General features: G+C 39.7%; 1 protein-coding gene across 7 annotated transcripts in view; it reads left to right on the top strand.

The window, feature by feature from the left end:
- Nucleotides 1-3,836: 3,836 nt before the first annotated feature.
- The window catches only part of SYNCRIP (synaptotagmin binding cytoplasmic RNA interacting protein), a 31,503-nt gene continuing 9,882 nt past the window's right edge, over nucleotides 3,837-25,457 (top strand). For 2 of the 7 annotated variants that reach the window (XM_058734636.1, XM_058734635.1), the window contains exons 1-10: nucleotides 4,740-4,897; nucleotides 6,261-6,420; nucleotides 7,098-7,216; nucleotides 7,333-7,440; nucleotides 9,866-9,979; nucleotides 10,080-10,256; nucleotides 20,758-20,893; nucleotides 21,860-22,065; nucleotides 24,223-24,372; nucleotides 24,685-24,806. In XM_058734636.1, the coding sequence (XP_058590619.1) occupies nucleotides 6,273-6,420; nucleotides 7,098-7,216; nucleotides 7,333-7,440; nucleotides 9,866-9,979; nucleotides 10,080-10,256; nucleotides 20,758-20,893; nucleotides 21,860-22,065; nucleotides 24,223-24,372; nucleotides 24,685-24,806 (1,280 nt within the window). In that variant the 5' untranslated portion in view covers nucleotides 4,740-4,897; nucleotides 6,261-6,272. Of the gene's footprint in view, nucleotides 3,940-4,680; nucleotides 4,898-6,260; nucleotides 6,421-7,097; nucleotides 7,217-7,332; nucleotides 7,441-9,865; nucleotides 9,980-10,079; nucleotides 10,257-20,757; nucleotides 20,894-21,859; nucleotides 22,066-24,222; nucleotides 24,373-24,684; nucleotides 24,807-25,457 lie in introns of those variants that run through there. The other 5 variants (XM_058734638.1, XM_058734637.1, XM_058734642.1 and 2 more) reach the window with 4 other exon arrangements.

Raw genomic sequence — 25,457 nt, 5'->3', positions numbered from 1 at the left:
CCAAAGTGTATGAAGTAAAAAGTGATGGTCTCCCTCCACCCCATCCTTATCTCTAATTGTAATTATTTTCTATAGAAACAAAAATCTTTATAGCCATGCTTACCTGGTTATACACATACATACAGACCTGCAAGCTTCATGAGTCAGGGATCACCTATGACTATATCTTGACATACATCGTTGTAAGCCTCGTGCATACAATGGAGCTTAGTACACAGAAGGTGCTCAATTAAATGAATAAATGTCACACTCTACATTATTCTACAGGTGACTTTTTTTAAGTTTATTTATTTTGAAAGAGAGAGAGAGAGAGAGAGTATGCAAGTGGGGAAGGGGCAGAGAGAGGAGAGAGAGAATCCCAAGCAGGCTCACACCATCAGCGCAGAGCCTGATGTGGCGCTCAAACTCACGAACTGGGGAGATCACTAGGAGAGTGGAAGTCAGATGCTTCACTGACTGAGCCACCCAGGCACCCTGACTTTTTTTTTTTTTTTTAATTTAAGAATATAACCTGAATATCTTTACATGTTTGGACATCCATAGCTATTTCATTATTTTCAGTGGCTCCAAAATAATGCACTATGTGAATGCACTACAATTTATTCTGTCAGTCCCCTATTACTGGATGTTTAGGTTATATATATAATAATACACACACACACACACACACACACACACGTACAGGATTAAAAACAATAGTGCAATAAGCATTATAGGCAAATTACTTTCTATAAGTTATATCAATTTGTCTTCTCACTAACAGTGAATGTGTTAAGTTCTCCACATCTACACTAGGGATGATATTCCAATCAGATATTATCAATCTTTGTTGTCTTTGCTGTTTATTTTGTTTGGAAAGGGAGTCCATATAAGGGGAGTAGCAGGCTATTTTGCTATAAAGGGAAGTTGGGATTCAAATGGGGAAGATCCTAAATGGCAGATAGGACATGTGAATATTTTTAAAGCAGTGAGAAGTCAGAGAAAGAGTTTGAGAATTAAAAAAAAATTTTTTTAATGTTTATTTTTGAGAGAGACAGAACATGAGTGGGGTGGGGCAGAGACTGAGACACAGAATCTGAAGCAGTTTCCAGGCTGTGAACTGTCAGCACAGAGCCCAATGTGGGGCTCGAACTCACGAACCAACTGTGAGATCATGAACTGAGCCTAAGTCAGACACTCAACTGACTGAGCCACCCAGGTGCCCTGGAGATTTTTTTTTTATACATTATAAAATGTTTGAGCTAGATCTTAAAAAGTATCTGTTTCAATGAACTTCTTTTAATTTTTTTAAATGTTTTATTTATTTTGAGAGAGAGAGAGAGAGAGAGAGAGAGAGAGGAAGCATGCATGAGATGGGGAGGATCAGAGAGACGGGGAGACAGAGAATCCCAAGCAGGCTCTGTGCTGTCAGTTCAGAGCCTGACATGGGGCTGGATCTCACAAACTTATGAGATCTTGGTCTGAGCCTAAATCAAGAGTCAGATGCTTAACTGATGCCACCCAGGTGCCCCTCAATGAACTTCTTTAATAGATGGGGAAATAGAAATTCTGAGAAGTAAAATGATTTATTCAACCTCACTCTCCATGAGTAGCAGATCTGATATTGGAATCAAGGTTGTTTGGGTCTCAGCTTTTATTGTTCTTTGGTTTTATTCAGCAAATATTTAGTAAACATTCTGTGCCAAGTACTAGAGAAGATTCAGCAATTAGGGAGACATACTTATTGACCACTTTCTTGTGGCAGATCTTTCATATACATTTTAATCTAGCCCCATGTATCTACTATACCAAATCAATCTAGTAGGTTTTTTTTTTTTTTTTTTGCTTTGTTTTATTGTGTTATTTAGTATTATTAGGGATTCCTATGTTTCAGTAGTAGTAATTCTTGGAGTCAAGCCTGGAATAAGTTCTGTAGATCAGGAAGAAAATTACATTATTGCTTCACTGAAAAAGGTGTCAAATGGAGAGCATGGCTGATTGCTTTTTTCTCAGGCCTGGTTAGGGGATCAGTCACATCTCTGTGTAGGTCCTCAGTGTATACAAACCTGAAAAGTGTCAGAATCGAAAGAAGGCCAGCCAAAGCTGGAAGAGTGGCTGAAATGTGGCTGAGGAGACAGGTTGAACAGATCATGGAGGGCTTTGTTGATCTAGTTAAAGATTTTTGCTTTTGTTCTAAGTGTAATGGGAAACCAATGAAGGGTTTTAAGCAGATGCTCCACAGGGTCTTATTTGCAATGAAAAGAGAAGTGAGGGTGGGGGAAGACACTTGGGCTTTGAATGGATTAGGAAAGCTGCAAGGTGGATGAATGATCAAGAAGCTATAGATCATTAGTCCAGGTGGTAGTTGATGGTGACTTGTCCTCTGGCTGCAATATATAGAGAAGTGAAGATACATTAGAACACAAAACTGTCAAGATTTTGGTTAACTGACAAGGCTTTGAGAGGGAGAAAGTGGTGTCTTGGATTTCTCTTTAGTTTCCAGCTAATGCTGCTGGATGCAAACGATCGATGTTCATGAAGATGGGAACTCTGGAGATAGAAGATTGGGTGGGTGGCTGGGGGCAGAACATGTGCTCAGTTTTGAAATGTTGTTTTGGAGGGCCTGAAAACCCACATAAAGGTCCAGGGGTGGTTAGACAAAGGAATCAGAGGTCAGAGAAGAGCTAGAGATTTTAATTTGAGAGTCTTGGTTATTTGGTAGAGCACATTGCCTAGGTAAAGGCTTCTTTTTTTTTTTTTTTTATTTAAGGAATGTCCATCACCAGGAAGGTCTAAAAAAAGAGTTGGATGGTTCAGATGCATAATTTTCATTATTTAATTCCTAAGATTACTCATTTTTTATTTTTGTAGTAAATATGTGGGTTGTTTTTCATTTATAAGATTATCTACCTTTGGATTAGGAGCTAAAATCCTTGTTGCTGAATTAGCTGCATACCATAGCAGATATATGTTTAATAGTAAGGGATTTTTAGGTAGCGGAGATGTCAGATCCTTGCTGAACAGATAGGCTAGATAGTACTTCGGTCAAATATTTCATATTTCCAGCTACCTATGGAAAATAATCTAGCATTTTATGTGCTTAATCACTTTGAAGAGTATTCATCTAACTTTTCCTCGAACCACTGATTTGTTGTCACAGCATAGAGCTTATTTCGGGAACCAGTGAGCTCTTAAAAAGCTTTTCAATAAAAAGGACACTATTAGATTACAGTTGAATTGGATAAAGTTAGTATCCATACCGCGACTGAAATTCTAACGTCTTTGTCTTGTCTTTCTTGTACTAGTAAACGGCTACAAAGGAAATGTCACTTCACGTAACATTTAGTTGCTAAGATTTTTAAAAAGAAACACAGATATGTTCCTCACAGTTGCCCTAACCACACAGCTTTGTGCTACTTCAAGTTGCTCAAACTGTGCTATGAGGAAGCCCTTAACTGCTTAAAAGGCCAGGGACTGAAACAGACTATTGCACAACTCTTCACCACCGGGCGGTTTCGCTTCCAAATCTGGCCTTCGTTATCATCCCACGGCCGGAGTCGCTTCTGGGTCCGCTGGAACGAGCCCCGTTCCTCCTAAAAGCAGCCAGGGTTTCCTCGTCCGAACCACGGGAACCCCTCCCTCCGCCCAAGGTTTTCGCGAAAGTGAAGCTGCGCGGGCGCGGGGCCCCGGGAGGTCCCATTGTCCGGCCAGGGAGAACCGCTCTCCCCGTAGCGACTCCCGTACTCGAGTCCCACCGGCTAGGTTAACCAGAGGTCTGCGGGTCTCGGCGCCACTTCCCTTCCCCCCGCCGCCCCATTGTCTGCCTCGCCCCGCCCCGGGGGACACGTGCGCCTGCAGCTTCCCGAGCGAGAAGAGCGCCGGGCGGCGGCGGCGTGGACACCGCCGCGAACGGCTACGCGGCCGCGGCGCCGGGGGCGGGGGCCGGGCGCGCACGGATCGGTGGGTGTCCTCAGGCGGCTGCGGTAGCGTTCCGCGCCCCTCGCCCCGTGCCTCGCGGGCCCGGGACGGGGCGGGGGTTGGGACGGGCAGGAGCTCGGTGGGGGTGGCGTGCGCGTGGTGCTGCGGTGGGGGTGGGGTGGGGCGGGGTGGGGAGATGCCTGTCTCCTGACAAAGGAGAACGAGTGGGACACGCTGAGCCGGCCCGCCCCGCCTGGAGGAGAGCGGGAGGGGGAGTGTCGGGAAGGGAAGGGGCGGGTCTTTCATTCACTCTCGTCCCCTCCGTCGCCGCCGGAGCGGAAGGGCGGGGTCTTGCGTCCCCCTCCCCCGGGAGGTGAGGAGCAAGGGAGGTGGCGGGGCGTGGGGGCGGAGCCCGCGGGCGCGCGTCCCGAGGCGTAGGCTACGTCGTCACGTCAGCGCGGGAGAGAGAAAGAGAGGAGCCGACTCGGCTGGGACTGGGGGACGGAGTCGAGAGAGCGAGCGAGGGAGGGTGTGAGCGAGCGTTCGAGCGAGGAGGGGAAAGGCGGTCACTCGTGCCTGAGCGGCCGCGGACGGGACTGGGAGTGGTGGGGCAAAGGAGCAGGGAGGGGAAGAAGAAAGATCGAGAGAAGGAGGCGGACGGAGGCTGCTGCTGCTGGTGGTGGTGGTGGTGGCGGTGGCGGTGGCGGTGGTGGTAGGGGGAGAAGGAGGAGCTGGAGGAGGGCAGGGGCAGAGGGAGTGAGAGAAGCGGACGCGCGAGGGAGGGGAGGGAAAGGGGGGGGGGTCACGCGGGCGCGCGCGCGCGCACCGGGAGCGCGCTCGGAGGCGAGTGGAACTGGATCGGGTTTGCTGCCAGCGGCGTGAGCTTCGGCCGCCATTTTACAACAGCTCCACTCGCGCCGGACACAGGGAGCAGCGAGCACGCGTTTCCCGCAACCCGATCTCCTCGGACAGGATTCTTCCGCCGCAGCCCAACGGGGAGGTAACGACCGCCAGGACCCGGGTCTGGGAGGGGAGCACCGTGACATTGTGGAGTGAGCTGGGCGAGGGAGGTGTGGGGAGAACCCGGCTTTTCTGGAAAATGGATTCCAAGGGGGAGAGGAGCACGTTGACTGGGGCTGCTTGAGAGTAGGCCGCAGCCCGCGCCGCCACTTCCTTCTATTCTCCATGTGCTGCCGCCGTTCGGGCTTTGTCTGCGGCGCTCCAGGGAGGAGGCGGCCCCATGGCCCGCGCGGACCGCGAGCGGCGGCGGAGTTGGTGCTGTCGTGGCCGTCACCGCGGCGCGGGAGTGGGCGGAGAGGAGCTGGTCCCGTCCCGCAGCCGCGCGGCGAGCTTGGGTGGTGCTCGCGGTCCGGCGGGCGTTAGGCAGTTCGCGGAACGCCCTCACTCTGCCGGGTTACTGGCCTCTGTCTGGGGGTGGGACAGCTGGCTCCGGCGCCGCAGTCACTGCACGGACGGGAGAGGGGTGGGGGCTTGCACCATGCGCCGCGGCTCAGGTCTCGGCGGTGCGGGCGGGCGGCCGGGGGTCGCCGGCGCCCGGGGCGGAGAGAGCCATGTGTCACGGCGGAGACGGCGGCGCTGGGGGGGGGCGGGGAGAGCCTGTGGCCTGGCGCCGCCGCGGCCTCGGTGTGGAGGGGCGAGGTTGTGCTGCTGCTGCTTTCTGGGGGCTCCGATCTTGGCTTCAGGTTGACGTTGGGAGTAGGTGATGGTCGTCTTGGCCTGGGACTCGGTGGGTTTCCGTTGGAGGAAGTTGTAGGACATTTGAAGGCGCAGAGCACGTGTTTCTAATGGGCTCCTGGTGGCCGCAGCGGTGAGGCTGCCGCTTTGGGTGCGGAGTTGGGGGCGGGCTTAGGGTGCGGGGGTGAAGGGTGGAGAAATTGGGTGGTAGGAAGGTAGCTTGTGTGAGCGCTTTGTTCTTCGCTGGCTGTTGTTACAGATCTATAAGCGGCAGGCGGGAAAAGCGCGCACTTTGGGGGTTTACCTTTGAGAGAGAAAAGCCCAGCTTTGCTTTCTGCACACACCTCATTCTCTGTACTGCCACAGCTGCATGTGGCACGCTGGCTTGTCCTCGTGCTGATTGGGCTCCATTTGTAATATGGTTTTTCCTAGGGAGTGTTAGCAGGTGAGTCAGGGGTGGTGCTAAGGAAAAACATAGTGAATCTGTCCTCCTCTGCCCCGCGCTCCAAATCTGGCTTGTCAGGCGATAGTGACTGTAAGGCTTCTTTAAAGGGAGGCGCAGGCTGGCTGGTGTAGAAATTGGTAGAGAAAGTAAAGATTGGGGCTCTTATATTTCCTCTACCCTTTTTGAAGATCCTAGTTTAATTTTGCTTATTGCGTTTGAACAGATCTCTGGAAACATGGCTACAGAACATGTTAATGGAAATGGTACTGAAGAGCCCATGGATACTACTTCTGCAGTTATCCATTCAGAAAATTTTCAGACATTGCTTGATGCTGGTTTACCACAGAAAGTTGCTGAAAAACTAGATGAAATTTACGTTGCAGGTAAGAACTAACACTTGCAAAATTATATTATGAAATTTTTCTATTGGATTTCTGGCTTTGAGCTAAAATAGCAACTTTTTGTGGTTTCCAATAAGTGTGGGAACTAGAGTTTTGCCTTGTTGTGATAGTTGTGAACTAGAGGTTAAGGTGTAGAGAGGGAGGGAAGAAGGAAGGGTTAGGAGGTAAAGGCTGGCTGGCCAGATGGATAAGTATATGATGGTAGCAACAGCTGCTAAATGTTGGGAGCAGGCCATGTGACTTTTTGGGGTATTTTTATAGTAGGATTCTTGTTAAATAACTGGTAACTATAGACTTGTCTGTCTTGGTGTGGCTGTTGCTTTTTTCCTAGTGGTATTTGAAATCGTGTAGAGGTTCAGTTGTCATGCTTGGTACTTTGTTGGTTGATTTTAGGATTTACATATTTACTGTAGAAATACTTAGCGTTTAGAACTATGTGACTTAGAAGAAGATGTAAAAGAAGTCGATTCATTGTAAGTGTGGTTGAGAGGTTTTATTTAGTTCAGAATGATTAAAGCATGTGTGTTTCTCATATAGGTAAGGGAAATGGAAGAATTCTTACTTGGCAAGCATGTACCTGTATTGGCAAATATGGTTTCTTAAAAAAAGTTTCTAAAAATATTAAAAGTTGACAACTAATTCAGTTTTCTCTTCTCCAGGGCTGGTTGCACATAGTGACTTAGATGAAAGAGCTATCGAGGCTTTAAAAGAATTCAATGAAGACGGCGCATTGGCAGTTCTTCAGCAGTTTAAAGACAGTGATCTCTCTCATGTTCAGGTAATGTTGATGTCAGTGTAACTAGAAAAAACATGAGTAGTTTTGATATGGTTTGTTTTATTGGATTAGATACAGATAAGACCATTGTTAAATGTGATTGGAAAATTTTTTTATAGAACAAAAGTGCCTTTTTATGTGGAGTCATGAAGACTTATAGGCAGAGAGAAAAACAAGGGACCAAAGTAGCGGATTCTAGCAAAGGACCAGATGAGGCAAAAATTAAGGTATGTCTTTAAAAACTTTTCTTTTTAACCCCCCCCCCCCCCCCCGGAGTATTTAAGTTCTTTCAAGGACTTTTTTTAGCTTTGGTGTAAATATTCTTTGGATGTGAAATGTGGGTGTGCATCTTTAAGATGTTGAGAGTTAATAACCTGAGATAATTTGTTAATCTTTTCTAATTACTGCCTTTTGAAAAGTTTCCTGCCTTTAGTTATTTCTGTTTTTAGAACAACTCACTTTTAAGTTTTTCTTGTTATTAAGTTATTCATTAAATCAGTGTTTCTTGGTATTCTAAAGCAAAGACCTAAATATCATCTACCATATTTCTAAACATTTTTTGAAAAGCTGGAAGTCCAGATTAGTGACAGTAGAACAAAAATGGGAGGGAATCCGTTCATCCCATACTTGGTGAGGAGTGTACATTTAACAGTTGACTTATCTTAGAATTCACAGACTCCCAAGTTAAATGGATTTAGAATTTTTAACACTACCTTCTTTTCTATTACTATTCATTTTAAGGCTGATTTGTTCATTTCTAAAGGCAGCTTTTATCAGTAAAATTGAGGAGTGTGGAAATGCAAGTGAAGAAACTGAGGTTGGGAGTGGAAGTTATTTTTTTAAGGTCATGTAGAGCAATAAATGGCCTCAAATGCAACTAGGTTGTGATCTTTGTTTTGGTTTTTAGTTGTGTTGAGGTTTCAGTTTATAGAAAATGTGATCATGCTAGTTTTAATCTGGTGCTCTTATTACAGTGTGCTGATGCTCTTTGAACCAAGAGTTATGGTTTAAGAAAGTTAATTATGAGTGTTAAGTGATGTTTTAATGGTATGGGAGGAGGGAAGCTTGGAATAAGGAGTTAACTGTTAATATCATTCATATATTTGAGGATTTTACAGGTCAGGCTGTGAGTGAATTATGTTTAAACCATAAATCCAGTTTTTTCCATAGAAATGGAGTGTAGATGTCTTTATTATATCAGTTGTGATTAAATTTACATTTTGGGAGTTAGGGTTATTAAATTTTTATTAAAAATGTAAAGTTTATTTTGACTTTTCTGTCTGGGAGGGAGTGGCTTGAAGCTTTAGTGTCTCTTAAATTGCAGCAAGAAGACATAGTGACACTTTTATAGGATGTTTGAGGAATAAGTTTTTTTCTATTTTTTAGGGATTGATATAAAAAGTATTTAAGTCATATAAAGATGAAGGTGAAAAGTGCAGGGATTACATATGGGAAAAAGGGAAGAGGAGACATTTAGTGGTTTAGTTTATGTTCTAGTAATAGATTTCAGTTTATTTTTGTTGCCCAATGTTGCATCCATAAATAAACATTGGGTTATGATAGAAAAAGACTGCTTAAAAATAATGTAGCACTTTGTGGGCCTTTTTGTTAGAGTTTAGTAATAGAGGAGTTTTTTTATCATAGTATTTTTTCACAGATATTTATTGTTCTTTGGGTAGAAAGTGTTTGAAATCTGTCTAGTCATTTTCGTTTCTAGAGACTGAGGTGACCCCAGGTCATTTGACAGCATTTTGATAAAATTTGTCATTGTGCTTGGTGTTAGCTTGTTTTTGTTCTTTTCAGAATTTATTAACCAATTACTAGATTTTATTATTTAGAAAGCAGGTTTTGTACTTTGAGATGGCAGAGGAGAATAATTCTTGGGTTTTTTTGTTTGTTTGTTTGTTTGTTTGTTTAGGCTAATTGTAGACAACTTTCTAGTACTTTTGCCTTATACCAAGGGATAGGAGAAACTACCACTGATTAGTAAATAGGAACTGTTTAAATTTTAACAGTTCACTTCTAGGGGAGATAAGACCTAGAAGTTATTTCACATTGTTGCAATTACATAAAGTTTTCAAAGTCATTTTGGCTCTCATTTGTTATGAATGAACCATGCCATCTGGGGAAGCATGGTGCTTGAATGTCAGATGAATTAAGTTGTTATATTTCCTGTAACTCCTAAGTTAAGGGGCATTCTTGGGAATGTAATTTTTACAAAGGTTGGTGCCCAGAATTGCTGGCAGTGTGTATTAGAAGTGTGGGATACAGGGAGTTTGTTAAGGAGCTTTACCCAGTTCCTCCTTTGGGAGAGAATTAAACTCAAGCAAATTAGGTACAGTTAGGAGAAATTAGCAGAACAGGTACAGACCCTGGCTTGAAAGATGTTAATGAATCAATATTAGTTGTTTGTTTGCTAAACACTAGTTAATTGGAAACCAGAAATAATTTGAGTAGAGCCCTGAAATTTTCATTAAAAATTAGAGCTACTACAAGGGTACATTAAAGGAGAAATTCTATAACATACCAGAAAACTGTAGGGATTGTTGCCAAGGTAAATGGAATGCTTTGAACAAGATTGATTTTTAACTGTGAAATGCATGGGTGTGGTCTTGTGAATTAAATGTATTAATGACATTTGAACTTTTCAAGGCACTATTGGAAAGAACAGGCTACACACTTGATGTGACCACTGGACAGAGGAAGTATGGGGGACCGCCTCCAGATTCCGTTTATTCAGGTCAGCAGCCTTCTGTTGGCACTGAGGTAAAGAAACTAAAAACTTGTACCTTTTGTAGTAAATGCGCAGGTATCTGGTTTCCTAAAGAAACTCTCCATGGTTTTTTACTTCATGTTTAATTTACAGATATTTGTGGGGAAGATCCCAAGAGATCTGTTTGAGGATGAACTTGTTCCATTATTTGAGAAAGCTGGACCGATATGGGATCTTCGTCTAATGATGGATCCACTCACTGGTCTCAATAGAGGTTATGCGTTTGTCACTTTTTGTACAAAAGAAGCCGCTCAGGAGGCTGTTAAACTGGTAAGTTTTTTTCTTCCAGTCTTCACATTCACTCTCTTTAATTAAAGGCAAGTTTTTTCTTATTTTGCCTGAGAGTTAACCAAATGTTTTTTGAAGTGCTGATTAGGCACTTTTACATTCTTTGTTGTAGTCATTGTAGCAGTATTCTTTATATGTGTAGTTGACTGGACTGAGGATCTATATATAAGGCACAGTGTCAGAATTCTGAGTTACTCGTTCTTTGAAACATCTAGCTTAGTGATTTTTTTACTCTTTAATAGGAATGTTAAAAGATTTAAGGAAGTAACTAATAGGTAGGGCTTCCTTATTTTCTGGCTGTACCTGACTGAGGATCTATATATAAGGCACTGTATCAGAATTCTGAGTTATTAGTTCTTTGAAACATCTGGTTTGGTGATTTTTTTTTTTTTTTAATAGGAATGTTAAAAGATTTAAGAAAGTGACTGTAATAGGTAGGGCTTCCTTATTTTGTGGCTGTACCTGGGCCATTCCTTTTTCCATAAAATAAATCACAAAGACATTGTGATGACAAAACTTCTAGTTCATGAAATAAAAGATTTCATGCTGAGTGGCAATATTTGATTTAAAGTACCAGATGTAAGGTGTGAAGACCTAGTTACGTTGCCAACTTTAAAAAAAGAGCTTTAATCAAATTATGGCTTAGCTCTTCTTTAAGCTAGTTTTATTAAATTTTGTGGCTCACATGGATTCTACATTTTATAATTGAAGAGGTCAGGGTTAATTTCAACCCAAGAAATGTATCAAAAAGTAAACTGGGGAGGAACTTTTGTAAAATTGTCCGCTGTGGCAGATATTTGTTAAATTTGCTTTATTGGCTTACATATTTTGTAGGGGATACTAAACAATCTTAAAATTCTTGGATTGATTTTTCCTGAATTTTTCTTTTCCTCACCATCAGATGGTCTACATTTTAAGGCATACCTTAAGGGGAAAAGCCAACTATACTATGTTTTGCTTTCCATGGTGATTGAATTTCTCATTTGGTGTGTGTAATTGACTATGATAAAAACTTAACATTAGAATAGTGCTGCTTGAAAGATTATAGGTGGTGTCTCTAAAAAGGAATTTGGGAGTTTTAAATCATGGGTGATTTTTCCCTCATTTAAAGAATGCTTCCTATTTCAGAGCAGCTATAGTTCTATAGGGAACCATTCACTTGTAACCTTTGGGCTGTCAAAATCTTAGTTTTGAGCAGTTCATGTAAAATTAAGGACTTTTTAGAGTTCTGGAAAGATAACTTTAGAAATCATCTGGTTTAATCTATAAACAAATAAAACATTTTTGCCAGGTAGCAATAGAGTAGCAGTAAATTTTAATACGGAAATGTGAATGAGAAGGCAGCAAACTATCTTACTGCAGCAAGCTAGTACAGAATTTACCATTAATTTCAGACCCATTTTATATATTAGGTATTACATAAAGCTTTTATTCTGTTTAACAAGGGTGGTTACTTAGTGTATAAGTGGTGATTTGTGTATTAACATTTTTAAAAGGAATCATTAAACCAACATTTGTAGGCCATTTAATTCTTGCTACCAAAATGCACTATTTATGGCAGGTTCTCACTGCAGTATTTGTAGACAATGTCCAAAATCCATAAAAAATACTTCATTAGAGGAAGATGATCTATAATCCTATTGTAACATGATGATTTTGAGTGCCAGTAAATAGTCATTATGAAATAATGTTTCAGTTTGGGCAGTTGCCTTGGCTTAACAAATAATACAGTCCAAAATTGCATTGCTGTGGGCTTAAGATGTAGTCTCATTAATATAGTTAAGTTTTCAGTTATAATTCAGAAAGTTCCATAGGTAGCTAGCCAGCCATTTTAATTTATCCAGGAACTAATAATAATTCTTGTTCTATTTTACATTTTTTCTGGTTTTGTGATTGGAGTCCTTATCTGGGAACATGTTTATTTTTTCCTGTCTGATAAATTAGGAAGTTTTGCATTTTGTAATGGTTTTACCACTATATCCACTAGGGTGAAATGGATATATCATCGTTGCTTTTTTAAAAATTTTTTATTTTATTTTTAAATTTTTTAATATTTTTGAGAGTGAGAGAGACAACAGTGTAAGCTAGGGAGGGGCAGAGAGGGAGGGAGACAGAATCTGAAGCAGGCTCCAGGCTCTGAGCTGTCCGCACAGACCCTGATGTGGGGCTCGAACTCTGGAACTGCGAGATCGTAACCTGAACCGAAGTTGGACACTTAACCGACTGAGCCACCCAGGTGCCCCACATCGTTGCTTTTTTTTAAAGGGTGTTTTACTGTGGTAGGGTTATGTTGATAACAGAATTGGGAGGTTTGCCGTGATGTAACAGTAAAAAGGGAGGACTAGACTTTTGAGGAAATGAAATATTCTAGAGAAATAAATCAAGTTAACTAGGACATCTTTTGCTACTTAGTATTGTGGAAATGAGTACTCTTCTAAATGTGTTCTTTAAGGGAGCATATTTTGAAAACTGACCCTTCTTGTGTCATGTCATGAGAGTCTACTTGAATTACACCAATATCCAAGGTGAATTTTTATAGAAGATTAATAGAATGGTCATTCTAGTTGTAGATAATAAGTTTTAAAAAAATGTCTATTTGGGATTATTTATAGATCAGACAAGATGGAAGCAGGAAGCACCATTTCTTTTTGCTTTCCTGTCCTTTGAGTGTCTTGAGTACCTTTAGATCAAGATAGTCTGGCTGGCTCAGTTGGTAGAGTATGTGACTCTTCGTCTCTGGGTCATGAGTTCAGGCCCCATGTTGGGTGTAGAACTTACTTTAAAAAAAAGATTATGTATTTGGCCTTATTTTTGGTATGATCCAGGAATAATCCCTCCCCTCCCTGTCCCCCAGATTAAAAACTATTGTGGATTCTGGGGTGCCTGGCTGGCTCAGTCGCTAGAGCATGTGACTCTTGATCACAGGGTCATGAGTTTGAGCCCCACTTTGGGGGTAGAGTTTACTTTAAAAAATTTTTGTGGATTTTAAATTTGCATCGAATTACTTGTAAAAATAGGTTAATTGATAATAACAGCTGAAAAAGAGGCATTAAGTTAAGCACCTGTAGACTTTTTAAATGGTTTTCAGCTAACATTTGCTTCATATTTTGGGCAATAAATTTATTGCCAAATGATGAAAATCTTGCCAGGGAAGCAGGAGCTAAGTTTGTGAAAGGTGAATAATAGTTACCTGTTGAGTACTTGTTAAGACACAGGAGCTGTGCTAGGGTGTTACATTATTACCTTTAAATACTACCTATTTTTTAAAGCAACTGGAATTATCTTCATTCTGCAGAAGAGTAAATAGCCTGGGTGACTTATAGGAGGCCATATAGCTTTAGTTCGATACCAGGTTTGTTTAGTTTGAGTTCTTATCGTTGACCAGACCTAACAGTTTATTTTTATTTATTTATTTTTTTTTTTTTAATTTTTTTTTTTCAACGTTTTTAATTTATTTTTGGGACAGAGAGAGACAGAGCATGAACGGGGGAGGGGCAGAGAGAGAGGGAGACACAGAATCGGAAACAGGCTCCAGGCTCCGAGCCATCAGCCCAGAGCCTGACGCGGGGCTCGAACTCACGGACCGTGAGATCGTGACCTGGCTGAAGTCGGACGCTTAACCGACTGCGCCACCCAGGCGCCCCCAGACCTAACAGTTTAAAGCCAGCAATATAAATTATGTCATCAGGTAGCCTAATTCTTTAATTATGTAGTTATTTAGGTAGTGTTAAAAAGGAGCACAGGAAATAAGTTCTGTTTCTGCTGCCAGAATATTTTTGGAATCTATCTACATTGCTACCACATTAGTCTAAAGTACCATTCAAAGAGTGCTTCTAGCTAGTCACTGCTTTCCATTGCCCCTTTACAGTTTTACCATTCAACAGCATAGGTTAGATCACAACATTCCCATGCTGAAAACTCTAATAATGGCTTCCAAACAAGGCCCTATCTGATCAAGTTTCTGCTTACATTTCTTTTTTTCTTTATTACTCCTCTGTCCATACTTTGCCTCCCACATAAGCTGTGACCATTTCCATCTCAAGGCCACCTTCTGCTCTTCCGCTTTTGAACACTCCCCCAGCTACCATGGCTACTGCCTTCTTATAGATCAGGTCTTCCTAGAAGGCCTTTCCTGACTTTGAGCAGCTTACTACCCAGTTGCTCTGTGACTGTATCATGAACACAATAAAATAGAATGCTCAGATGTACTTAAAATTATTTCTTGGCTTTGTAAAGTATTTGCTTATCTCTCTCCTCCAGCATACAAGCTCTTTTTTCCTGTATTCCTGACATTTACAACAGTGCTACTATGTAATAATTCAGTAGGTGCTAGATAAATAACCTGACTGGCTGACTAGTGTCATCTAATCTATTATTTATGACCCAAGAACTTATATTTCCCATATTAGCTATAGTCCCATATTAGTATTTAAAGGTTTTCTGATTTCCGTTTGTAATTATGTATTCAGTGTCAACTTTGAATTAATGTACATTTATAGGGGGTAATGCTTTCCCCCTCATCCCCAGGGGCATATTTGGAAATATCCAAATGTGTAGTGTTTGTTGTCCCAAAGACCGGGAAGAAGGGCAGGCAAGTGTGTATATGTATTTCCGTGGTGTGCTGCTGGAATTGGAACTCAGGGCCACTGGCATTTTAGTGTCCATTGCAGTCCTAGATAATAGAAATAAATACCCTGCTGAAAATGCTAATAGTGCCTATATTACAAATACTGGAATAGTTGATCTCTATTTGCATATTAAAAGTTATGGTTTTAGGGCGCGTGGGTGGCTCAGTCGGTTAAGCGTCCGACTTTGGCTCAGATCATGATCTCACAGTTCATGAGTTCGAGCCCCGCGTCGGGCTCTGTGCTGACAACTTAGAGCCTGGAGCTTGCTTCAGATTCTGTGTCTCCTTCTGTCTCTGCCCCTCCCCCACTTGTGCTCTGTCTCTCAAAAATAAATGTAAAACAAAAAAACTAAAACAGTTATGGTTTTGATAGGCACTGATGGGTTTTATTCACTGAAGTGGTTGGTGTACACTGGTGTAGCATGTATAAAACCATTTTGATGAATGCAGTTGACAAGATAGGTCCACGACATACTTTGTAGCACTTTAGCAAATAGTGTGTTTAACATGAAGACTTGGACCTACATGGTAGTTTGATTGAGTTCATGATTTTATAGGACACAGATGCATCGTTCAGAGGGTAACAGGGATGCAAATGCCTTTTTCAGATGCTAACAGGGATGAAGGCATAGATTGTGTTGGGGTTATTTTGGAAGGCTTTGTGATCAAGAAGTTTGAGCAGGACAGTGAAAGGAAATAGGTAATCTGGTTGAAGCAGTTTATTGTTGAAGGAAATGGGAGATGAAACTAGTATAGTATAAAGTCAGTGCCAGAAGGTAGTAGTCATGACTATGGGGCTAAGTTTCCATGGTGCCATTAAACTTTCGAGTGTTGATGTGGGTAGCATGGTATAAAAAACAGAATAATGAAGAATGTTTGGATGAAGAGAACAAAGACCAGGAAAGTGGCAGCTATATAGAAAGGAGAGAGGTTAGAGATTTTGAAAGGAGAAATAATAGGCGATGGTAAGCTATATGTTCCATTCTAATTTTTATCAATGATTTATAAATCAGGGCATAGCTGGACTGCTGTCATGTCTGGTGACTTGAGTCTTCATGTAGTGAGTGATAAATGCCCTGGATGACAAAAATCAGAATCTTAAAAGATTGTGATAGCCTGAAACAGATAGTTAACACCAGCAAGATGGAATTGAGTCAGGACAAACGTCAAGTCCTATATACAACTGATTTCACAAGTAAGCTGTAGTGTAAGTAAGCAGTGTGGTGTGGTTGCCAAATAAGCTCAGGTAATCATGGACTGTTGTGTTACAGAAAAATGTTTAGAAGTGGAAGATTAGCAGTAGTCTCCAATTTATTCTAGATTCCTCAGTCTCAGTCTGTGTCTACAGTATTATGTTATGGATATCACTATTTGGTGACACTCTTGGGAGGCACATTAGTTTGCCAGTATCAGAGAAGGAATGATTAGCCAGGTTTAGAGAACAGCTAAATCCTGAGCATTGTGTGGAGTATATGAAGTGCTGTTATCTGGGGAAGAAAATCTATAGTTATTGTAGAATTTTTAGGGAAGTAGATTTTGGCTTCAATATTTTCTACTTAAGAAATGTTTAAGAATAAAGTAGGCTGAGGAGGTAGTGGCTTTGCTGCTGTGGGAAGAGTTAGGACTGAAAGACCACTTCTGAGTTAGATTCCAAATCTGAGATTGCTAAATTTGGGGGCATTTGGTGACTGGCTACGACGGCAGGAAAAAGTGACTTGAGATTTTAAGCCTAGATGGTGGGAATGTTCTGTACTGTACAACTCCAGTTTTGGTGTTCTGAAAGAGTGAAACTGTATTGATTAATGTTCAAAGTTCATCTTTGTTTTATTTGGTCACCTCACTATGATACTGAATCTGAAAGATAGATTCTTTAAAAATGTTTATCTTATTTATATATTTTAAAGTTTATTTATTTTGAGAGAGCAAGCAGGGGAGAGGCAGAGAGAGGGAGACAGAGAATCCCAAGCAGGCTCCATGCTGTCAGCACACAGCCTGTTGGAGGGCCCAGACTTAGAAACAGTGAAATCCTGACCTGAGCCTAAACCCAAGAGTTGGGACGCTTAACCAACTAACTGAGCCACTCCAGCGACCTTAATGTTTATTTTTGAGAGAGACGGAGCACGTGCCGGGGCTGGGGAGGGGCAGAGAGGGAGACAGAGGATCTGACTGACATCAGATCTTGGCTGATCTTGGCTGACAGCCCGATTTGGGGCTCGAACTCACGAACTGTGAGATCATGACCTGAGCCCAATTCGGACACTTAACCAACTGAGCCACCCAAGTGTCCCTGAAAGCTAGAATTTTTAAATATCTTAATTAACATCACCGCCCAACTTCCTTGTTGGAAGGCATCACGTTTTTTTTGTTGTTGTTAATTTTGATACTGTGATAGTGTCCTGATGTATTACCTGTTGAGAGTTACGATTTATCAGCATTACATTAGAATCTGTGTTAAGGTTCAGAACAGTTTCATCATGCCCTTCTGCCACTCATCTCACTGTTACTCACCTGCTGGGGTGCAACATTTGTGAATTTATGGTGATAGATTGGTCTTAAAATTATTAAAGAGTGGGAACCGTTAAATAATTCAGATGCACATAAAAATGCATGTTTAATAGGGCACTGCTTCAAGAAATGCTTATTTCTGGGTACTATGTACTTTTTTCCCCCCTCTCTTAAGTAGTCTCTACACCAGATGTGGGCGTAAGCCCCCGACCCTGAGATCAAGAGTTGGATGCTGTGCCTTACTGAGCCAGCCATGCGCCCCTCTGGGTACTTTTGCTTTTTTGGACAATATGCCCAGAGGGTCTCCTTTGCCCCTTTAATGATTTATTTTAATTGAAGAGCCGGTTTACTCTCTGTGTGTTAGCTCTAATTGTTTTTGTTTTTGTTTTTTTTTTAATTAAAAAAAATGTGGATGAAGCATTATAGTTTAGTTTAGAAGTCCCAATAACTCTTCATGTCACTTATACTGTTTAGAGACCACAGTCATCCTAAATTACCTTCTACCTATCCAGGATTGGTAAACCTTATTAGCAGGGCAAGTGATGATGAATTAGAAGTGAAGAAGCTTTTCTTCTGTAAATAATAACAGAAACAGTCATTACTACTTTGAAGCAGAATTGTTAAATGTTGATGGACGTGTTATAACTAAGAATTCTTTTTATTTATTTATTTATTTATTTATTTATTTTTATTTTTGAGAGAGGGAGACAATGCGTGCAAGCAGGGGAGGGGCAGAGGAAGAGAGAATCTTAAGCCAGCTACACACACCCAAGTGCAGATCTCATAACTGTAAGATCATGACCTGAGCTGAAATCGAGTCAGATGTGTAACCAACTGAGCCACCCAGGTGCCCCACAACTTTTTTTTTTCTAAGTTTTTTAAAACTTAGATTTAGACGTTTCCTTATAGTAAACAGGTCTAGCTCTTAGAACTTTTGGAAAATGAAAAACACAGAAGGAAAACTATGCCAAGTTCTGTCATCTTCAAAATAACTCTTACTTTCACCTTTGAATATTATGTATTTTTTTCTATTTTTCTGATATCTTAGTTTTTGTCAACTCCTGGGGTTACAGATTAGATCAAATTGAAAGCCATTGATTTGTCATTAAGGTTGTGTTCTGATGCTAGATTATAAAAATCTAGGGAATGCACGTGTCTTAAAAGTAATTTGTGTTTCTTAGATTAATTTATTTGTTATAAGGTATTGTAGTCTACTTGTTCATAATCCCATACAATGATGGATTCAGCCATAGCACTACTGTTTGCAGGTAATCTATTTCTAGTTTTAAGAGGTTTTTGGTCTTAATATAAATGCCATGGGGGAAAAAGTTGTGGCAGGCTTTTTCAGCCTCAGTACTGTTGATATTTTAGATCTGATAATTCTGTTTTACTGGGCTATCCTCTGAATTGTAGGATATTTAGTATCATCTCTGGCCTTCGTACCCACTAAATAACCAGCAGTAAGCCCACATCCCTAGTTGACAACCAAAAATGTCTCTAGACATTGTCAAATGTCCCCTGGGGAGCAAAATCACTCCTTTTAGAACTGTTGGTTTGTGTTAAGCATAGAAGGGTGTTTTGTTGACCTGTTTTTTAGGATGTAGGTATTGCAGAGTGAGCTCACATCTGGAGTTTGGATGATGGAAGTTTCAGAGAAAGCATTTTATTCAGAGGCTTAGCAGTCTAAAAGCTGTTTGAGAACTCAGGTGTAAGTAGCTAAGATTTTAGTGTTGTGGAGAGAAGGGGGACATACTAGGAATTTTAGGATAAACTTATGTGATGTCCAAGTATTTGAACTTTATCTAGTGGTGATGGGGAGTCATTGAGTTTGTTTTCAATAGGCAAAAACTGTCATCTCTTTTTTTGTTTGTTTTGTAAGTAGGCTCCATGCCCAGTTGTGGGGCTCGAACTTATGACTGTGAGATCATGAGTTGCATGCTCCACTGACAGAGCCAGCTGTGCACCCTTGTCCTCTTTCCTTTTTTTTTTTTTTTTTTTTTTTTTTAAAGTCTCTGGCATAAGTGTAGAGAATATAAATAATCCTGGGATCATGATGACCAGAGACTTTGATAGCACGAATTGAATCAGTGAGGTAGAAAGTACAAAGCCGTTCTGAACTGGAGGAAGGACATTTGAATTTCATGTTAGATTTTGAGTATCTGGAGATGGAGAAAGGGACAGGGAGGAATTGATTTTCTGACTTACTGTATGCCTTCTTGTCTTGTACCTGATGTACCTTTAATGCAAGAATGGAAGAAGAGAGGTGCCTGGCTGGCTCAGTCAATGGAGCATGCAACTAGATCTCAGGGTTGTGAGTTCAAGCCCCACATGGGGTATAAAGCTTACTTTCAAAATGGGAGAGGAATGGTTTCACTTTGGCCATAAGGCTGGCCTATAAATTGTATAGAAATTTATGTTGATTCTTTAGTGTTTATAGCTCCACTTGCACTTACTCAAAACAGATTTTGAGGCCAGGTGTGGGGGATTAATCAAATTGTAACTGCTGCTACCATTATTGCTAACATGAAATTTTGAGGTAGTTTTAACTGTGTAATATAAATAATTCACTTTCCCTGATAACTTGAATGTTTTTGAACTTCGGTTTGTAAATCAATACCGATTAGTAGATTTGTGACTTTGACAGATTGGGTTTTGCCTGTATAATAAATATCTCATCCTTCTATGGGATATGGGTTACATGAAGACTTGACTTTTTACTGTAGTTTTATAGTTGCTTCTATATGTGCACCCTAATCAGTCCACTTATTTTTTTTCAACCTTATTGTAGGTTTGTTGAAAATGAAATGGGGAAAAAAGTAGGGTTGGATTCAGGAAAAGAAGGTTCTCTCCTTTTAGACTTATATTTGAAGCTGAAAATCCCTTATTGCAACTTCTTACAAGAGTGAAAGGGAGATGGAAAAAAATAGATTTGATGCTGGTTAACAGGCAGAAAGCTTGCTGGTATTTGAATCCCATTTCTCTTGCATGAGGATAACTGGTTGCCAGGATGAATTTAAGTAGAAATTAAGGTATTGTGGAATCACCAGTTTTGAATTTAAGCTGCTCAGACCTGATTCCTAATTTACCAAGTTTCCTAAGTTCCAAGGATTTAACAAATTTTTGCATTATTTTAATTCATAAACTTTTTAAGTGTTTTGTCAGTGTAATCTTCATATCTGTCGCAGATTACAATTTCCTCTTACGTATGCTAACTATATTTTTAAAGGATAAAAATACTTGATAAACATAGCATTGAAATTTGCCTAAAAAGTTGCATTTATGTTTATAATCATTTATAATAAAATATTTTGTAAGTATTTTAAAAATATGGTACACTTCTTCCCCTTTCAGTATAATAATCATGAAATTCGTTCTGGAAAACACATTGGTGTCTGCATCTCAGTGGCCAACAATAGGCTTTTTGTGGGCTCTATTCCTAAGAGTAAAACCAAGGAACAGATTCTTGAAGAATTTAGCAAAGTAACAGGTAAGTTGGATTTATGTGGAAGGAGATGCACTTCTAATACTGAAGGTAATTGCGTACTTCTGCATGTCAAACACTGTTACAAACGCTACATTTATTGACTGGCATTCTTACTCCCAACTGTGGGAGATAGGTAGCTCCATTCTGTAAGTATTTTGTAAGTAAGATAAGGAAAACAGGTACTGAGGGTTTTGGGAAATAACTTGCTGAATGCTGTGTAGTTTGTAAGGAATGCAGTTGAGATTTGAACTATCTGCAGAATCTGTGCATCTCGTTTTGGAATCTGTGTGTTTTATGCGTTTTTAGGTGCTAGCTTGACATTCTTAGTGGGATTGTTTCCGTAATGATTAGATTTTCTAAATTATTGGAATGGTAAGTATTTTTATAAGCAAGAGATTATATAATCAATGTCAGTATGGTGTAATTTCTTTGAAATCTAAAGCATTTTTTAGAATAGTGACCAAACCAAGCTGCTTTTATTATTTTATTGTTTTGTCTGCCTAGAATATTTAGCAGATTATCAGACTGTTACCAGTCTCCAGGAACATTCAAAATCTTACGTGATACTAATATCTCATTTGAAATAGTTACTGATATCTGAGGCCAGGAAAGTGCCATCAAAAGGAATTTTAATGTTTATTTACATAATGAGAAAAGTGTCTAACCATATCTGACTTACACTGCCATTTTTATAATTGTTATGTAAAAATTTTATGCCCCTTGTCATTTATTGGAAGAATAGTCCTTGGGTCTAATTAAAAAGAATACATTTTTTTTCATGGGGATTTTTGTGTTGAGAACACTTGGAAGGTGTGTGTATTAGGTCAGTTATCTGGACCAATGTTTTTGAGAGTCCTCTTCAAAGAAAAGAGATTATTTTTCATTTTTATATTCAAGTAGTAGAAAAATCCTTTGATCTTCTTTTTTCTTATTTTACCTAATTTTTCTGGAATGGTTGCTTATTTTCAGAGGGTCTCACAGACGTCATTTTATACCACCAACCAGATGACAAGAAAAAAAACAGAGGCTTTTGCTTCCTTGAATATGAAGATCACAAAACAGCTGCCCAGGCAAGGCGTAGGTTAATGAGTGGTAAAGTCAAGGTCTGGGGAAATGTTGGAACTGTTGAATGGGCTGATCCTATAGAAGATCCTGATCCTGAAGTGATGGCAAAGGTAATGACAGTCAGTTTTTTTTTGATGGGTTGGTGGCAAAAGGGATTCGGGAGGCTTTAGAGAAGTAAGAAACTTACAAAATGAATTGTATACTTTTCACAAAACCATGTTTTTGAAAGTGAGAGAAGTGTTCTTTATTATAAAGGCCACACATCAGAAATGAAACCAAGCGCATAGAGAGTAAATATAAAAATTTATTTGTGGACACTCAATCATAATTGTGTAGCTGTCACTCTCATGATGATGAGTAGTTAGCCTACATGCTGTGGAAGTAATTCACCATCAGTTTTGTGTGTATTCTAAGAGCAATTTTTTTTGCATTTTTGAGAATGGCGCCATTAGCTTTCATGGTTTTTGTGTTAAAAGTCCTACTCCTAAAAATAGTGAACTGTATTGGCCTCAGCAGAGCTGCTGCAGTTACAAGGTTTAGCTATTATTAGGTATCCTGCTTCAGCAGTCAGTTGAGACATCCTATGAGAACAAACATCTCTTGAGTCAACACTTTACTCACTAGTGCAGTTCTAGTTAAGTTATTCTACTCTTTGTCATTTAAGAAACCCTCTTAATGGTGATATGATAGCAAATACAGCTCATTCACTTAAATCAAGAAAGTAGTGTGAATGCCAGAACTGTGAATATTACTAAAGGATAAGTAGTCTTGACAGAAAATACTTCATATTATTTTTTCCATTGGCCTATTAAGTTCTTATTGGATTATTAAATTCAGGTGTTATTTCAGGTATTTTAGGAGGAAATGATGTTTCCTAACAAAGGGTCAATTTTTATAACTGTACTTTGAGGCGATTTCTGGATTAAAAGAATTTGTCAGTATTTTGAATGCTCCCTCCCTTCTTTATCCACCTTTCAGAAGCAGATTCTGATTAGTTTTGACCACCTGTGTTAAGTGTTCAACAACTATCTCAAGGCATGGAATTCACATTAGTAGGAAATGACCACCTCCATCTTTGATTACATTGATTACAAAGTAATTACTAATTTAATAAAAACTGTTAAGCATTGTTTGCTTTATTTTGAAAAAACTTACAGAGTTCTTATGTACTCTCAAGTCCATAGTTCATGTTAGGATTTATTCTATTGTACATTCTATGGGTTTGACAAATGTATGATATGCATTCATTATAGCATCATACAGAATAGTTTTACTACTCTAGGAATCCTCCCTGATTCCCCCATCCCTACCATCCCCACCATCCCCTCTAACCCCTGACAACTATTGATTTTTTATTGTCTCCATAGTTTTGCCTTTTCCCAAATGTCCTATGGTTGGAATCATACAATATGTAGCTCTTTAAGACCATCTTCTTGTACTTGGTTACATGCATTTAAGATTCCTCCATGTCTTTTCATGGCTTGATGGCTCATCTCTTTTTAACACCGAATAATAATCCATTGTCTGGAGGTACTGCAATTTATCCATTCACCTACTGAAGAACATTTTGGTTCCAAATTTTGACAGTTATGAGTAAAGCTGCTGTAAACAACCATATGCAGGTTTTTATGTGGACATGTTTTCAACCGATTTGGGTAAATACCAAAAAGTGCAATCATCAGATTGTATGGTAAAGTATGTTTAGTTTTATAAAAAAACTGAACTGTTCTCCACAGTGGCTGTACCATTTTGCATTTCCACTAGCAGTGTTTCTGTTCCATATCCTTACCAGCATTGGGTGGTGTTAGTGTTGGGTTTTGGCCATTCTAATAGGTATGTGGTGGCATTTCATTGTTTTTGTTTTTATTTATGTTTTTAAAGAGATTTTTAAAAACTACTCTCTACACCCAGTGTGGGGCTTTGAACTTAAAACCCCGAGATCAAGAGTTGCGTGTTCCACCGACTGAACCAGCCAGGTGCCCCTCATTGTTGCTTTTAAATGCAGTTCTCTAAGGACGTCAGGTTGAGCATCTCTTCGAATGCTTGTATCTTTGATGAGGTGTCTGTTCAGGTTTTTCACCCATCAGATCCAGCAGTCATTCCTTGGTATTTACTCAAATGAGTTGAAAACTTAGTCGTATAATATTTCTGATGTTTGTCTAATGGGTAATGACTAAAACTATGTATGGTGGGTGGGGTGGTGGCATCCTGGAAATTGAACCCTTTGGAAATACACAGAGAGTTTCTGTTTTTTTCTTAATTTTCAGGTAAAAGTGCTGTTTGTACGTAACCTTGCCAATACTGTAACAGAAGAGATTTTAGAAAAAGCATTTAGTCAGTTTGGGAAACTGGAACGAGTGAAGAAACTAAAAGATTATGCCTTCATTCATTTTGATGAGCGAGATGGTGCTGTCAAGGTAAAAGAACTATTGTAGACATCTAAAACTAATGATTTTTAGTCATTCTAGTATCAAGAGTATTCTAAAAAGTTGAAGGACACTCAGAGGTCATGTAATCTACTCCAGTTAACCTTTATTGGCCTTAGCAAATTGTATAACTCCCTAAACTAGTCAAAAAGTTAATTAGTTGAAGAGCTGGATCTTTAGATAAAAATCTAACAGTCCTATTGGATCTCATCCTTCCAACATTAATGAACTGATTTTTTGACTTCAAATGAATTAAAATTGTTGTTAAAGTCCTCTCTGTTGATCAGTACCTCATTTTTTAAGGCTATGGAAGAAATGAATGGCAAAGATTTGGAGGGAGAAAATATTGAAATTGTTTTTGCTAAGCCACCAGATCAGAAAAGGAAAGAAAGAAAAGCTCAGAGGCAAGCAGCAAAGAATCAAATGTAAGTGAAAATTGTCTAAATTTAAAATGTTGGTAGATTAATGAAAAACAAGTATTGCTCAAACCTGTTAAATAATTGCATAACATGCCTTTATTTCTTAAAGAATACTTGAAAGCTTTGAGCCACTGAGAAATGCCCAGAATTTCAAGAAATGTGTATTGAGCTGTTGCTATTGGTCATACTTGTGAAAATAATCATAATTCTAAATAACTAGAATTCTGTGTAATAAATGAAAATCAGTCTAGGATATTTCCTGCTATGTTTTACAGAATGTGCTCCTGAATTATGTGTTTTAAATATTAGCTGTCCACAAGCGTTCATATATTTGGTTAAAGGATGGAGAGTTTTTTCCCTCAGAAGTAGAAAATATTAAATCTCCCAATTATGATAAACTCTGCTTCCTCTATATCTGAAAGAGGCTTTTTTACCAATACATAGTGCGTGTTGCCACCTCAGAGATTTCATGTATGGGTTTTGAAAAATGAAATAAGAGTATAGTTAATCAAGTAACATAGTATTGAGGTAAAAAAACAACTAAGTGTAATGTATTGCATAAATTGGATCTTTCTAGAGTATCTGTTAAAGGATATCTGCTCATTAACAGTGAATGAAACTTTTAGCTGGGTAAGAATGAAGTTTACAATTTAAAAA

The sequence above is a fragment of the Neofelis nebulosa genome, chromosome 6, assembly GCF_028018385.1.
Source record: "Neofelis nebulosa isolate mNeoNeb1 chromosome 6, mNeoNeb1.pri, whole genome shotgun sequence".
NCBI classification, from domain to species: domain Eukaryota; kingdom Metazoa; phylum Chordata; class Mammalia; order Carnivora; family Felidae; genus Neofelis; species Neofelis nebulosa.
The sequence above is the reverse complement of the archived record's forward strand: the minus strand, read 5'-3'. Positions and strand labels throughout refer to the sequence as shown.